The sequence below is a fragment of the Neoarius graeffei genome, chromosome 10, assembly GCF_027579695.1.
Source record: "Neoarius graeffei isolate fNeoGra1 chromosome 10, fNeoGra1.pri, whole genome shotgun sequence".
Classification (NCBI taxonomy): Eukaryota; Metazoa; Chordata; class Actinopteri; order Siluriformes; family Ariidae; genus Neoarius; species Neoarius graeffei.
This window is the reverse complement of record NC_083578.1, coordinates 54701053-54715433: the sequence shown is the minus strand read 5'-3', so window position 1 is coordinate 54715433 and position 14381 is coordinate 54701053. Positions and strand designations below refer to the sequence as shown.

Sequence of the window (14381 nt, the reverse complement as noted above, 5' to 3'; positions counted from 1 at the left end):
GGCTCGAACCCAGACCTTCTTGCTGTGAGGCAACAGCGCTAACCACTACACCACTGTGCCGCCCCATCAACATATCTCTCCTCCCTAATAGAAGATAACAAAAATAATCCTAGATTCCTATTTAATACTGTAGCAAAATTAACCAGGAATAAGTCCACTATAGACACATGCACACCTGCAGTATGTAGCAGCAATGACTTCATGAATTTTTTTAATGACAAAATTGAGAATATCCGACAAAAAATTCAAGCTACTAATTTAAGGTCAATGTAAGTGACCCTGTAGTTAACAATATAACTATCAGATCAGCAATTAGAATGTTTTACTCCCCTTAAAGAAACTGAATTACTTTCATTAATCTCGGCATCAAAAGCCTCAACTTGTGTCCTAGATCCCTTACCTGCACGTCTATTCAAACAGATAATACCTAAAGTAATTGAACCGCTTCTAAAAATAATAAATTCTTCTCTTACGATTGGCTATGTACCCAAATCCTTTAAACTAGCAGTTATCAAACCCCTGATTAAAAAACCTGACCTTGATCCCTGTCAGCTGTCCAATTATCGGCCAATATCAAACCTCCCCTTTATCTTCAAGATCCTTGAAAAAGCTGTGGCACAGCAGTTACTGTATGCTCATATTTACATAGGAATAACATCCATGAAATGTATCAGTCAGGATTTAGACCTAATCACAGCACAGAGACAGCTCTGGTTAAAGTAGTAAACAACCTACTGTTGGCGTCTGATCAGGGCTGTGTCTCGCTGCTCGTGTTGCTTGACCTCAGTGCAGCATTTAATTCCATTCTTCTGGATAGACTAGAAAATGTTGTGGGAGTTAAGGGAACGGTCCTCTCCTGGCTCAAATCTGATTTAACTGATCGCTATCAGTATGTTGATGTAAATGGTGACTTTTCTAGACATACTGAGGTAACGTTTGCTGTTCCACAAGGTTCTGTCTTGGGTCCACTGCTTTTTTCTTATATAAAAATATATAAATATCACCCAGAGGTTATATTATTCGTAAGCATTGTATTAGTTTCCACTGTTATGCTGATGACACACAGTTGTATGTTTCTGCAAAACCTGATGAGAGACACCAGCTTTATAGAACTGAGGAATGTGTTAAGGACATTAGACACTGGATGCTTATTAATTTCCTTCTGCTTAACTCTGACAAGACTGAAGTATTTGTACTAGGACCACATGCAGCTAGAAGTAAGTTTTCTGATTGCACAGTGACTCTGGATGGCCTTTCTGTTTCTTCACATGCAGCAGTAAAAGACCTCAGAGTGATTATTGACTATTACTCTCCTTTACATATCAAAAATCGTATGCCTTGCAACTTTCGCATAACCAGGGTTTGAAACTAACGTTCATCAACACAGTGACAACAGTCCAGTCCACACGTTTAATCGCCTGCAGCCACAGCCGCCGTCTGTTGCTCTGAAATGGGTGTGATCCTTCAGGAATCCTATAAAACTTTAGTCCGCTGGTGGAATACATGGATTAAAGCAAAAAAAAATTATTTGACTGAAAATTTACGGGGGGTGGGGGTGGGGGTGGGGTTTATGGGTGGATTTTGATGAAATTCTGAGAATGGTTAACTTAGAACTGATAACTTTATTATCAGTTAATTAATGGATTAATATATTCAATTTATTGCACTTTCTTTCCATTGCTTCTGTATATAATTTTTTTGTGGCAAACCACACAAATGCAAGCGCCTGGAATGTTTAGTTTTTTGCACCATGAACTAAATGACTTTCCGTTTTCACCTATTTCGTACAGTCAAGCCCACCTCCACTTGTTTTTTACACCTTTATCGATGGCAGACACATCAGTGCCTTCTTTCATGTAAAGCGCATCCATGCTGCCGAAACCAAAAGCAGAATGACATGCTCCTCTATGCTCGACGTCAATATAGAAAAAAGTTTGGATCTTCGCTTAAATTAAAATTAAAATTATAATTTGACCTTACTTTGTGTTGAATACGACTTCAAAAACAATTCAAGATTTTATTAAGAGAAATATTGTGGCCAACATGAGTGTTAAGTTCCCTAAAAGATCGCGTGAAGTTGGCTGCTATCTACTTTGCGTTCGCTCTCATTTTCCTCCATCATTTCATAGGCCAGAAACAGATGTTTTGACGTAATTTAACTTAGTAGGATATGATTATTATTTAACCATAGTCTTCTAGACATTTTGACTGTTTGGGGCACTGAACGCTGGTGTATGATTTTCAGGGAATAAAGTTTAGCGCATGTCGGAACATCATTGCGCTCGCAGCCTCCAACTCCTCAAACGTCCTTTAAATTGTGATAACGTAGGCTATAAGGCACGGTTCTAACATACCTTACACATTGGCCTGACGAAAATAATAATTGTTGGGGCGTCTGCTGATTTATTAGTTATAAATTTAGGTCTAATTACTACTGACAGTCTGCAAGCATTGCACCGTCGGGTCTTCAAGTCTGGCTGAAGCAGAGGAGTGGGCTTTCCGGGGTTTATTTTTTCGTTTTTTTTTTTTAACATGCTCTATTTCTATATGTCCAGGTTTGAGCTAAGTCAAGACGTAAAATGTATACTGTCCCCCCCCATCTGTCCCTCTGAGTTACATGTCAATCCTGAGATCGAGATGCTGACCTCTTCTGCCCCTCGGACCTGCCTGATCCATCCTGATGCCCTGTGTCAAGTTGGAGTCTCACTGCATCGCTCCTGTGGAGGACGGCCCCATGAGGACAGTTGAAAGTCACACCTGGAGGACGCTCTGGAGTCTTACAGTAATGCTTTTATGGCCGAGGACTACAGTTGACTTGCTAACTTTAGGACTGCAGTTGTCATGAACAGTTTTGCACTCAAGTTTCCATCAATGAAGAGTTACAACATCAACGAAACAGACTTCATGTTAAAACTGTTAATATTATAGTCATGTTGTCTGTTGTTGCCCAAATGAGGATGGGTTCCCTTTTGAGTCTGGTTCCTCTCGAGGTTTCTTCCTCATGTCGTCTGAGGGAGTTTTTCCTTGCCACCGTTGCCGCAGGCTTACTCATTGGGGATAGATTAGGGATAAAATTAGCTCATGTTTTAAGTTGTTCAAATTCTGTAAAGCTGCTTTGCGACAATGTCTATTGTTAAAAGCGCTATACAAATAAACTTGACACAGGAAATTTGATGGAGCATATTATATTCGAGATTTTATATATTTTGCATAAGCACAAGGGAAAGATGTATGGGAGATGAATGAATCAAACTCGGATTAAAAAGACAGCGCTACCAACTTCAAGATACGACTTGTGTCTAGTTAGTATAAGCTTTTTACCCCCTGCACTGCACTATATCTGTATATAGCCACGTCCACTTACAGAGCTGCAGTGTGTACACACTTTCAACGATTCAGTTTGTGCAACATAGGTTTGATTAGGTGTGGAATGGATGTACTGTACCTTCTTTCAAAATCCAAACCATATTTAAATAGGGAATCATCATCAGCTCCATCTACTTTTTTATGGTTCAGAAATTAACATTTGGGTGTCAGTGTAATGTGTTATATGCCCTGAAGTCTAACAATCTTGATGACCCTGCTTACCAGGCTGCCCAGTTTGGAGGACGAGGAGTTGGTTCTATGTTTGGCCAGCATGCTGGTCTCCATACAGGTATGCTCTTTAAGGTTGAGATGAAGTCTTGGTCCTCCGGCACCCTCTGAAGCTGAGCGCAGCCTCCTTTCCAAACGCATCACTTCACGACGTGGGCTCATACTACTGCACATGGACACTGGGGAGAACGAAAACACACTATGGTAAGGGACGAGACGACAAAAACAGGAACATAAAATAAGCAATCTTCTTTTAAAGGTGGCAAATGGTACGCACTGTGGGAAATAAGGCCGGACCGGCGGACACTGACCGGTAATTTTCGCATTTGTCTGTCTGCATTTCAAAAGCATCAAACCGGATGGCCCATGAAAAAATTGTAAAGATATGGGTCTAATTTAATTTTCTTCCAAATGTTACACTGGGCAAATACATCATGTCATAACATGGCCTGTGAAACGGGGGCCCCCTGTGGATGTGAATTTAAAAATTCATAACTCTGCCACCAATGGTCCTAGCCCCACCAAACTGTACAGGCACCTCCCTCTCCCTGGGGCCTTTCAAACCAGCCCAGGCTCGGCCCAACCTGACATCAGGAGCGAGCACGGATCGTAGAAAGCTTTAACACGATCCCTGGCTCCAGCCTCACGCGCAGGGATTTAAAAATTCATAACTCAGCCACCGAAGGTCCTAGCCCTGTCAAAATTTACAGGCACCTCCCTCTCCCTGAGTGGCACACTAAATACAATAATAATAATAATACAACCCCGATTCCAAAAAAGTTGGGACAAAGTACAAATTGTAAATAAAAACGGAATGCAATGATGTGGAAGTTTCAAAATTCCATATTTTATTCAGAATAGAACATAGATGACATATCAAATGTTTAAACTGAGAAAATGTATCATTTAAAGAGAAAAATTAGGTGCTTTTAAATTTCATGACAACAACACATCTCAAAAAAGTTGGGACAAGGCCATGTTTACCACTGTGAGACATCCCCTTTTCTCTTTACAACAGTCTGTAAACGTCTGGGGACTGAGGAGACAAGTTGCTCAAGTTTAGGGATAGGAATGTTAACCCATTCTTGTCTAATGTAGGATTCTAGTTGCTCAACTGTCTTAGGTCTTTTTTGTCGTATCTTCCGTTTTATGATGCGCCAAATGTTTTCTATGAGTGAAAGATCTGGACTGCAGGCTGGCCAGTTCAGTACCCGGACCCTTCTTCTACGCAGCCATGATGCTGTAATTGATGCAGTATGTGGTTTGGCATCGTCATGTTGGAAAATGCAAGGTCTTCCCTGAAAGAGGCGTTGTCTGGATGGGAGCATATGTTGCTCTAGAACCTGGATATACCTTTCAGCATTGATGGTGTCTTTCCAGATGTGTAAGCTGCCCATGCCACACACATTAATGCAACCCCATACCATCAGAGATGCTGAACTGAGCGCTGATAACAACTTGGGTCGTCCTTCTCCTCTTTAGTCCGAATGACACGACGTCCCTGATTTCCATAAAGAACTTCTTCAAATTTTGATTCGTCTGACCACAGAACAGTTTTCCACTTTGCCACAGTCCATTTTAAATGAGCCTTGGCCCAGAGAAGATGTCTGCGCTTCTGGATCATGTTTAGATACGGCTTCTTCTTTGAACTACAGAGTTTTAGCTGGCAACGGCGGATGGCACGGTGAATTGTGTTCACAGATAATGTTCTCTGGAAATATTCCTGAGCCCATTTTGTGATTTCCAATACAGAAGCATGCCTGTATGTGATGCAGTGCCGTCTAAGGGCCCGGAGATCACGGGCACCCAGTATGGTTTTCCGGCCTTGACCCTTACGCACAGAGATTCTTCCAGATTCTCTGAATCTTTTGATGATATTATGCACTGTAGATGATGATATGTTCAAACTCTTTGCAATTTTACACTGTCGAACTCCTTTCTGATATTGCTCCACTATTTGTCGGCGCAGAATTAGGGGGATTGGTGATCCTCTTCCCATCTTTACTTCTGAGAGCCGCTGCCACTCCAAGATGCTCTTTTTATACCCAGTCATGTTAATGACCTATTGCCAATTGACCTAATGAGTTGCAATTTGGTCCTCCAGATGTTCCTTTTTTGTACCTTTAACTTTTCCAGCCTCTTATTGCCCCTGTCCCAACTTTTTTGAGATGTGTTGCTGTCATGAAATTTCAGATGAGCCAATATTTGGCATGAAATTTCAAAATGTCTCACTTTCGACATTTGATATGTTGTCTATGTTCTATTGTGAATACAATATCAGTTTTTGAGATTTGTAAATTATTGCATTCCGTTTTTATTTATAATTTGTACTTTGTCCCAACTTTTTTGGAATCGGGGTTGTAATAATAATAATCTCCGTATTCACTGGTTTTTACTGCACAATGCGGTTAAACTAGCGTTTCAGGGTTGACAGTATGTGATTGATCCAGTCAGTTGATTAAGAGTTCAGTTTACATGAAACTTGACAGTACAGCATTATGTTAAGTGCCAAACTGCCAATAAACGGTTTTATTTTTTCGCGGTCCGGTTTCCATCAAATCCTGCACTCTGATTGGCTGGCGAGCAGGTCCTATCCTACGGTACAGACCCCAGTTACGGACCTCTGGCACTCTCGCTCGTCCACAACAAAAAACATAGTAGCGTTTTTTGTCAACATTTATCTTTAAGATTTATTTATAAGATTTTTAATAATCTTATAAATTTTTGCCAGCATTTCTCAGGAGAATAGCATTAATTTTACAACATGGATAGCGATAACAACAGTCTTCACAGCGAAAGCGAGTTTTACTACCCTGAGGAAGAAGAAATAAAAGAAAACATTTCAGGAGAAAGCTAAAAACCTGTAATTTGCTAACACCGAGCACAAACATGGCTGAATCCTGAATAACTCAATTTTGTATAAATAGGGGACTACATAGGTGGCAAAATATAATTTTTTTCCTGCCATGGAAGTGCACTTGTATACCGAGGAGGAAGCCATTTGCACGACAGCCGTGAATGAGGATTCAAAATGGCGGCTCGGCTCGGTTTTCCCTTTCGGGCGCTCTCGTTTTCTGTTAGAATTTGGTAAAGAAAAAAAATAATATTTACCAGCTTAAGGTCGGTCTGTATGGTGAAATACGGTGACCTCAGCCCAAAGGGCCTCACTCAGTACTTTCAAGACCTCGGTCACGGTATTTCATGATACGGACCGGCCTTAAGCTGGTAAATAACATATATATTTTCTGTGCATTTTTTCCATTCATAATGACAGTCGTAGCCATGTGCTTTGCAGGATGATTTATATTTTTCTAGAATTTTTATTTTCTTCTATTTTTTAAGTTCGAGTCCAGCAGATTTTAGTCTGAATGCTAAATTATATATCTAGTTTTGAGTCATTTTATTACAAAGTTACTTGGGATCTCGTACTCAAAAATTTAACTCTAATGTAAGAATAGTTGTATTGTTAATTACTAAATTTCTTATACACTTATTATAAAAACACAGTATAAAAATAGTCATTGTTGACATGGTTTCATGAGTGTTGTTATAGTACCTCTACACCCACACACACCACTAAATTGTAACCACCTGAAACATCCTTGCCCCAGCTTTTTTTCTAGACATGGAACTGACCCGTGTGTACGACTGTTTTCTTGAGTATAACTCGAAGCATGTTTTTCCTGAATCTTCTGATATTTTCTTGTAAATTAGATTCAATTTGTAGTGTAATTAGCAATTAAAGTCTCGTGTAATTTGGCCTTTGAAGATCACAAAAAGGTGCCTGGAAATTGCTGAGAAGCCATCTCCAGGCATCTAAAGCCCTTCAGCTTCCGGGGCCCTAAGGCAGGCCCCTGGCCGCATTGCTTGGGGCCTTTGGCCCATAATTCGGACAGGCTGAAATTTGGATGGACAGACATTATTTCAGATTTGTCCGTCACAGTGCGGTCTGCTTAAAATTCCTTATTTCCCCACACTAGTATGGAAAAACAAGCAAACAAATACATACAGCAAACAATCAACTATTAAAGCAACCATTAGTGTATTTATTTAGCATCCAGCTGAGATAGTACTGCAGTTCAGTTTTTTGCTTCCCCCCCAACTGTATGAATCCAGGCAATGTAAAATAAAATTACAGAACTTTGCTGCCTTCAAACACCACAGAAATAACGCTGTCAGAATGAGCCGATATATGCCGGTGTCTCAAATATTTCTTACTGGTTCTGAGGGTAGACAGACTACCCCAAGCTCCAGCAGATTTTAAATGAGTCTCCAAACTATTTCTGGTGTCTGATTGGCACTGCTTAACTGCCCCAGTCAATGACAGAGGCATCCATGGTGGCCATCTTGACCATCTCTCTGATGGGGCACTGCTCCCTAAGGTGCATCAGTTGCCCCCTAAAAATGAAAAGTTCCTCCGATCATGATGCATTTTTGTTTTTATGTTCCTTTTGGTAAGAAAACACTCTGGGTGAAATATTTTGACAAAATTCAGAAGTTTAATGGTGGCACCAGGAGCTCAAAGTTATGGAAAAAGCTGCTATTTTATGACTTTTTTTGACAAAATTTCAATCACTTTTCATGAAACATTATGGCACCTTATAGAGTATTCCAAATATCTTAGATACACATTTTTAGTACATATTCTAAATATATTATCAAGCACAGTTTGAGTTTTAGCTGTTCATTGAATCATTGTTCAACTACTTTTAAACAATACAAATGTATTATGAATCACATTAATGCTTCTCAATCCCTTGCAAAGGTTCTTAACATGATCTCTGGCTCACAAGAAATCAATAAATGGAGTCCAACATTGTGATTCAAACCTTACGCAAAAACATAAAATAAGCGTTTTTTGGCAAAAAATGGACCTCATGGTGCCACCATTAGACTTTTGAATATGGTCAAAAAATTTGACAGGATGTCTTTATTGGTGAAAAGGAACACCCAAACAAAAATGCATCAGATTTTATGAAAGTGAGGGCAACTGATGCACCCTACTGCTCCCCAACCCATTTCATGTGAAAAGCTTCACATTACCAGCGAATTAGAGACTGTGCCCCTCACCCTGAGATGAGGATATGACTGTTGTGATATTTGGGATATAGCCACAGGCCAAAGCCACGACTGTTGCAGCTGCAGTTAAAATTGGTACCACGCAGGGTCCTGCCTGAATCCGATTCACTCGTCTAATAATGTCTGGCATACACCGGGGTGACGTGGTGGCCAGCATTCTCAATTAATCTATCTTTACGTTGAAGAATTGCGTGGCCTGCTTCGGTATTAGGGAGCTTTTTCATGATAATGAGCAACTCTGTGTGCGAGAAAGATGGACTGTCCCACGTAGCCTACTTTCACAGGGTTGAATTAAATGGGTCCATCAGTATGGATTGTGTCAACCATACTATATGCCATCTTGAGACACTGATGGCTGCGTAATTGGACCAGTTTTAATGCAAGCATCAAATTGCCTCAACACACTATACCTGAACATAGAGCTTCACCCAGTAAAACCATCAGTAACATGAAATGGCCGAGGGCAACCTGCTCATAATCCATCATGATAAATAAGGAGCCTGTTCTGGTGTAGCAGATGGTCTAAAAGTTCCTGTAATGCACTATAAATAATCTTTACACCAGTCAAAATCTTTGTGGCCAGTGCCATGACCAGCACCAATAGAATCAGGGCTACAGGATGGAGGTCAGGATCCAATACAAATGGAATGAATGAAGGCCTGGTAGTGGCCAATTCAGATTCATTGTGAACCAGCTTATACCCCTTTTCCACCAAATCAGTTCCAGGCTGGTTCGGGGCCAGTGCTGGTGCTGGTTCACAACTCGTTCAACTTGCGAGCCAGCTGAGAACCAGTTTGCTTTTCCATAGCTCGCGGTGCTAAGCGGAGCCACGTCATTACATCGCTGTATATGTCAGTTACGTCGCTGTATACGTCAGTTACGGCGCTACGTTTGCATAAACCTTGGCGTGAATATCAAAGCAAAAACAACACGGAAGAAGCAGCAGCAACAACAATAATAATAATGGATGACTTCGCGTTTGTACAGCTGCTGCTTCTCGTCGCTTAAAAATGGCGATCTTTCACGGTCTTGTTATTGGTCTTAACAACTCCGCCCCCCTGCTGACGTAAGCGGTTCTTTCCTCTGGCCCAGCAGAGAGTTGGTGCTAGCCTGGAACCGGTTTTTCTGGCCCCAGAGCCAGTTCTTTGTCAGTGGAAACAGAAAACCCGGTTCCAAACTAAGCACTGGCCCCGAACCAGCCCTGGAACTGCTTTGGTGGAAAAGGGGCATTAGAGGCTGCTTGGGGGGGGGGGGGGGGGGGGGAACTATCAGATATTTGACCTTGACCCTGTTTGGATGAATTCCAAAATCTGCTGGTTACAATGATCATTCTATATAAATTCTAAGAGCATTCAACCACTTGATCTTAAGATATCAAGAACATGCTCATGAGAATCTCTGATGTAAGGACAGACAACCTGAAAACATCATGCCTCAAAACACTCTGTGGTATTAAAAACACGAGAACATGCTAACATTACATTACAGGTGTTTAACAGACATGCTTATCCAGAGCAACGTACAACGCACCCAGAGCAGCCTGGGAAGTAGTTGAGAGTTAGGTGCCTTGCTCAAGGGCACTTCAGTCATTCCTGCTAATCCAGAGAATTGAACCAGCAACCTTTTGGTCCCAAAACTGCTTCTCTAACCATTAGGCCATGGCTTCCCCCAGGTTAACGGAATGCAGCCACAGGTATGAGCGTCTTTGAATGTTGGGGACATGGAACTTGTATGATATGGAAATCATATGAATCATATGAATCAACAATGATTAAAATTAAAACAAGAGTGCTCTGAGAGCACAATATCCCCTGCTGGCAACTACTGTATGCCATAACTCTGGTAAACTGCAACTAACCGTATTACCGACAAAGAATCCTGTCAAGTTTCATGAAATTCCTCCAAAAATTGTGAGAGGAGTTTTCAGAAGGTGAGTACCCTTCCTGGGATGGACGGATGGACATCGCCATGACATAATCCCCCTTCGGGCCTTTTGGCCACCGGGGGATAAAAATTATGAAGGAAGTTTATTTCAGAAAACAAGCACACCTTGATGAAATTGCCAAAGTTTGTTAATAATCAAGGGCATAACTCTGGTAAAATTTACCCAAATGAAACAAAATTTCAATATGCGTATAACTGTCATATACAGTAGCAAAGCCTTTTGCCAAGTTTGGTGAAATTCCTCCACAAATTGTGAGAGGAGTTGATTTCAGAAGAACCTACACCCTCATGAAACTGTCAAAGTACAAGTTATTTAATCAAGGGTCAAAACTCTGGTGAAATTTTCACAAACGAAATTAAATCGCAATATGCGTATTACCGTCATAGAACAAGGCCTTTTGCCAAGCTTTGAGAAATTCGTCCAAAAATTGTAAGACGAGTTGATTTCAGAAGGCAAGCACACCTTCATGAAATTGTGAAAGTACAAGGTTGTTAATCAAGGGCTACAACTCTGGTAAAATGCAACCGAACTGAACAAAACATGCGTATTACTGACATACAGTTAGGTCCATAAATATTTGGACAGACAACATTTTTCTAATTTTGGTTCTGTACATTACCACACTGAATTTTGAACAAAACAATTCAGATGCAGTTGAAGTTCAGACTTTCAGCTTTCAGTGGGTTGAACAAAATGATTGCATAAAAATGTGAGGAACTAAAGCATTTTTTAAACACAATCCCTTCATTTCAGGGGCTCAAAAGTAATTGGACAAATTAAATAATTGTAAATAAAAGGTTCATTTCTAATACTTGGTTGAAAACCCTTTGTTGGCAATGACTGCCTGAAGTCTTGAACTCATGGACATCACCAGACGCTGTGTTTCCTCCTTTTTAATGCTCTGCCAGGCCTTTACTGCAGCGGTTTTCAGTTGCTGTTTGTTTGTGGGCCTTTCTGTCTGAAGTTTAGTCTTTAACAAGTGAAATGCATGCTCAATTGGGTTGAGATCAGATGACTGACTTGGCCATTCAAGAATATTCCATTTCTTTGCTTTAATAAACTCCTGGGTTGCTTTGGCTTTATGTTTTGGGTCATTGTCCATCTGTATTATGAAACGCCGACCAATCAGTTTGGCTGCATTTGAGCACACAGTATGCCTCTGAATACCTCAGAATTCATCCGGCTGCTTCTGTCCTGTGTCACATCATTAATAAACACGAGTGACCCAGTGCCACTGGCAGCCATGCATGCCCAAGCCATCACACTGCCTCCGCCGTGTTTTACAGATGATGTGGTATGCTTTGGATCATGAGCTGTACCACGCCTTCGCCATACTTTTTTCTTTCCATCATTCTGGTAGAGGTTGATCTTGGTTTCATCTGTCCAAAGAATGTTCTTCCAGAACTGTGCTGGCTTTTTTAGCAAAGTCCAATCTAGCCTTTTTATTCTTGAGGCTTATGAGTGGCTTGCACCGTGCAGTGAACTCTCCGTATTTACTTTCACGCAGCCTTCTCTTTATGGTAGATTTGGATATTGATACGCCTACCTCCTGGAGAGTGTTGTTCACTTGGTTGGCTGTTGTGAAGGGGTTTCTCTTCACCATGGAAATTATTTTGCGATCATCCACCACTGTTGTCTTCTGTGGGCGTCCAGGTCTTTTTGCATTGATGAGTTCACCAGTGCTTTCTTTCTTTCTCAGGATGTACCAAACTGTAGATTTTGCCACTCCTAATATTGTAGCAATTTCTCGGATGGTTTTTTTCTGTTTTCGCAGCTTAAGGATGGCTTGTTTCACCTGCATGGAGAGCTCCTTTGACCGCATGTTTTCTTCACAGCAAAATCTTCCAAATGCAAGCACCACACCTCAAATCAACTCCAGGCCTTTTATCTGCTTAATTGAGAATGACATAACGAAGGAATTTCCCACACCTGCCCATGAAATAGCCTTTGAGTCAATTGTCCAATTACTTTTGGTCCCTTTAAAAACAGGGTGGCACATGTTAAGGAGCTGAAACTCCTAAACCCTTCATCCAATTTTAATGTGGATACCCTCAAATGAAAGCTGAAAGTCTGGACTTTATGTCCATGTCCATTATATGACTATAACCTGAATATGTTTCAGTAAACAGGTAAAAAAAAAAAAACAATTTGTGTCAGTGTCCAAATATATATGGACCTAACTGTATAAGTAAGAATCCTGCCACCCTCATAAATAACATGCATAAACAGTAATGTTGACGATGCATGGGCAGCAGAAACAAGGCTCCATACCTCATCCTGAGCCAACATTCAAAACCCAAACAACTCAAAATGCAGAAAACACGATAGAGTTACAGGTGAAGATGGGATCTCGTGATGTAGGTCTGGAAGGTACATAAAATGGACAAGGCCTACTCAAAGTGAGGTTTGAAATATCAGCATAAAAATCAACCCTGACTACATCCTCTAAAATGCCCAGACTACATACTGTACTACTTCAGGGTAGAGGTCTGCGCGGGTCGGATTTTTCAGTCCCGCTCCCGTCCGCATTGTGCAGTCCCGCTCCCGCCCGCAAAAAATTATGATTTTCAGTCCCGCTCCCGCCCACAAAAAAATTATGATTTTCAGTCCCGCTCCTGCCTGCCATATTTTGTCCCGCTCCCGCCCCCGCCCGCAAATCCCGCATGATGCAGACGTTCGCGTTATTTCTCAGGAAAGTTCTTGTCTTGACACAGCGTGATGGTGCCCCGCCCCCTACTTCGAGTGGATTTGAGCATAAATATCTACAGCTCACGTTTGTTATTATTTACCTTGTTTCTGAATACAGCATGTAGTGTCTCTAATAATAATAATAATAATAATAATAATAATAATAAGTGCTGTCAAGCGATTAAAATATTTAATCGCGATTCGCACATTTTTATCACATGAGAAACCATTGTAATTCTCTGATCAGCATAAAAAAGTGAATGGGCTTGCTTTGTACCAAGGGTGTTGTTTGTTTGTTTGTTTTATTATTACTGCAAAGCAGAGCTAACAAGAGGAGTGAACTTCACTCTTCTTCCACTTCACTCAATGAAGTGATTTACTGCTTGAGTTAGTCTACAGCTCTATCAGAGAGACAGGTTACACAGTGACGGTAGGCTTGACATGCTTGATTATAATATAAAGTACACTATTATATTAACTTTAAGTTGTTCGCTGATAAATATTGCATTGAATCTGATCTTTACTGTTTCATCTCACTTAACACATTTCGTACTTTTACACTTTTTCTGCCTGTTGATGCGTCGCGCTGTCCAATCAGAGGCGGCCAAATTTGCATATTACAGGAAGGATTTCTGGGATAGCATTGAGTTTACAGACGCTGTCTTCTTAAAGACAAAGAACGGATCACAAAGATGCGGATCCCATCAAAGAGCCATAAATCCCATCTCTACTAGTTTCAAAAGCTTATGAAAAACCTACATCATGTCACAGAGTGTTAATCTCGCGATAAAAAAAATTATCGCCGTTAAAATTGAGTCAAGTTAACGTGATAACGCGACATTTTTTACAGCACTAATAATAATAATAATAATAATAATAATAATAATAATAATAAAAGACAGGCGAGCACGTAATTCCAAGTGGAAATTTGGTAATATTTATTGTTCAGCCATACAAAACATTAGGCTAACCCAGTTTACATTTGTTAAGCATTTCTAACTAGAATATCCTATAGAATACCCTTTAAGCATAGCATATATAAATGTTATAACAAAACACAGTCCTAGCCTACAAC

The 14381-nt window shown here is 40.6% G+C and overlaps 1 protein-coding gene across 3 annotated transcripts in view; it reads right to left on the bottom strand.

Moving 5' to 3' along the window:
* The window catches only part of ccser1 (coiled-coil serine-rich protein 1), a 223941-nt gene that overhangs the window by 185522 nt on the left and 24038 nt on the right, over positions 1 to 14381 (bottom strand). For all 3 annotated transcript variants that reach the window (XM_060931902.1, XM_060931904.1, XM_060931903.1), the window contains exon 3: positions 3589 to 3773. In XM_060931902.1, the coding sequence (XP_060787885.1) occupies positions 3589 to 3773 (185 nt within the window). The remainder of the gene's footprint in view (positions 1 to 3588; positions 3774 to 14381) is intronic.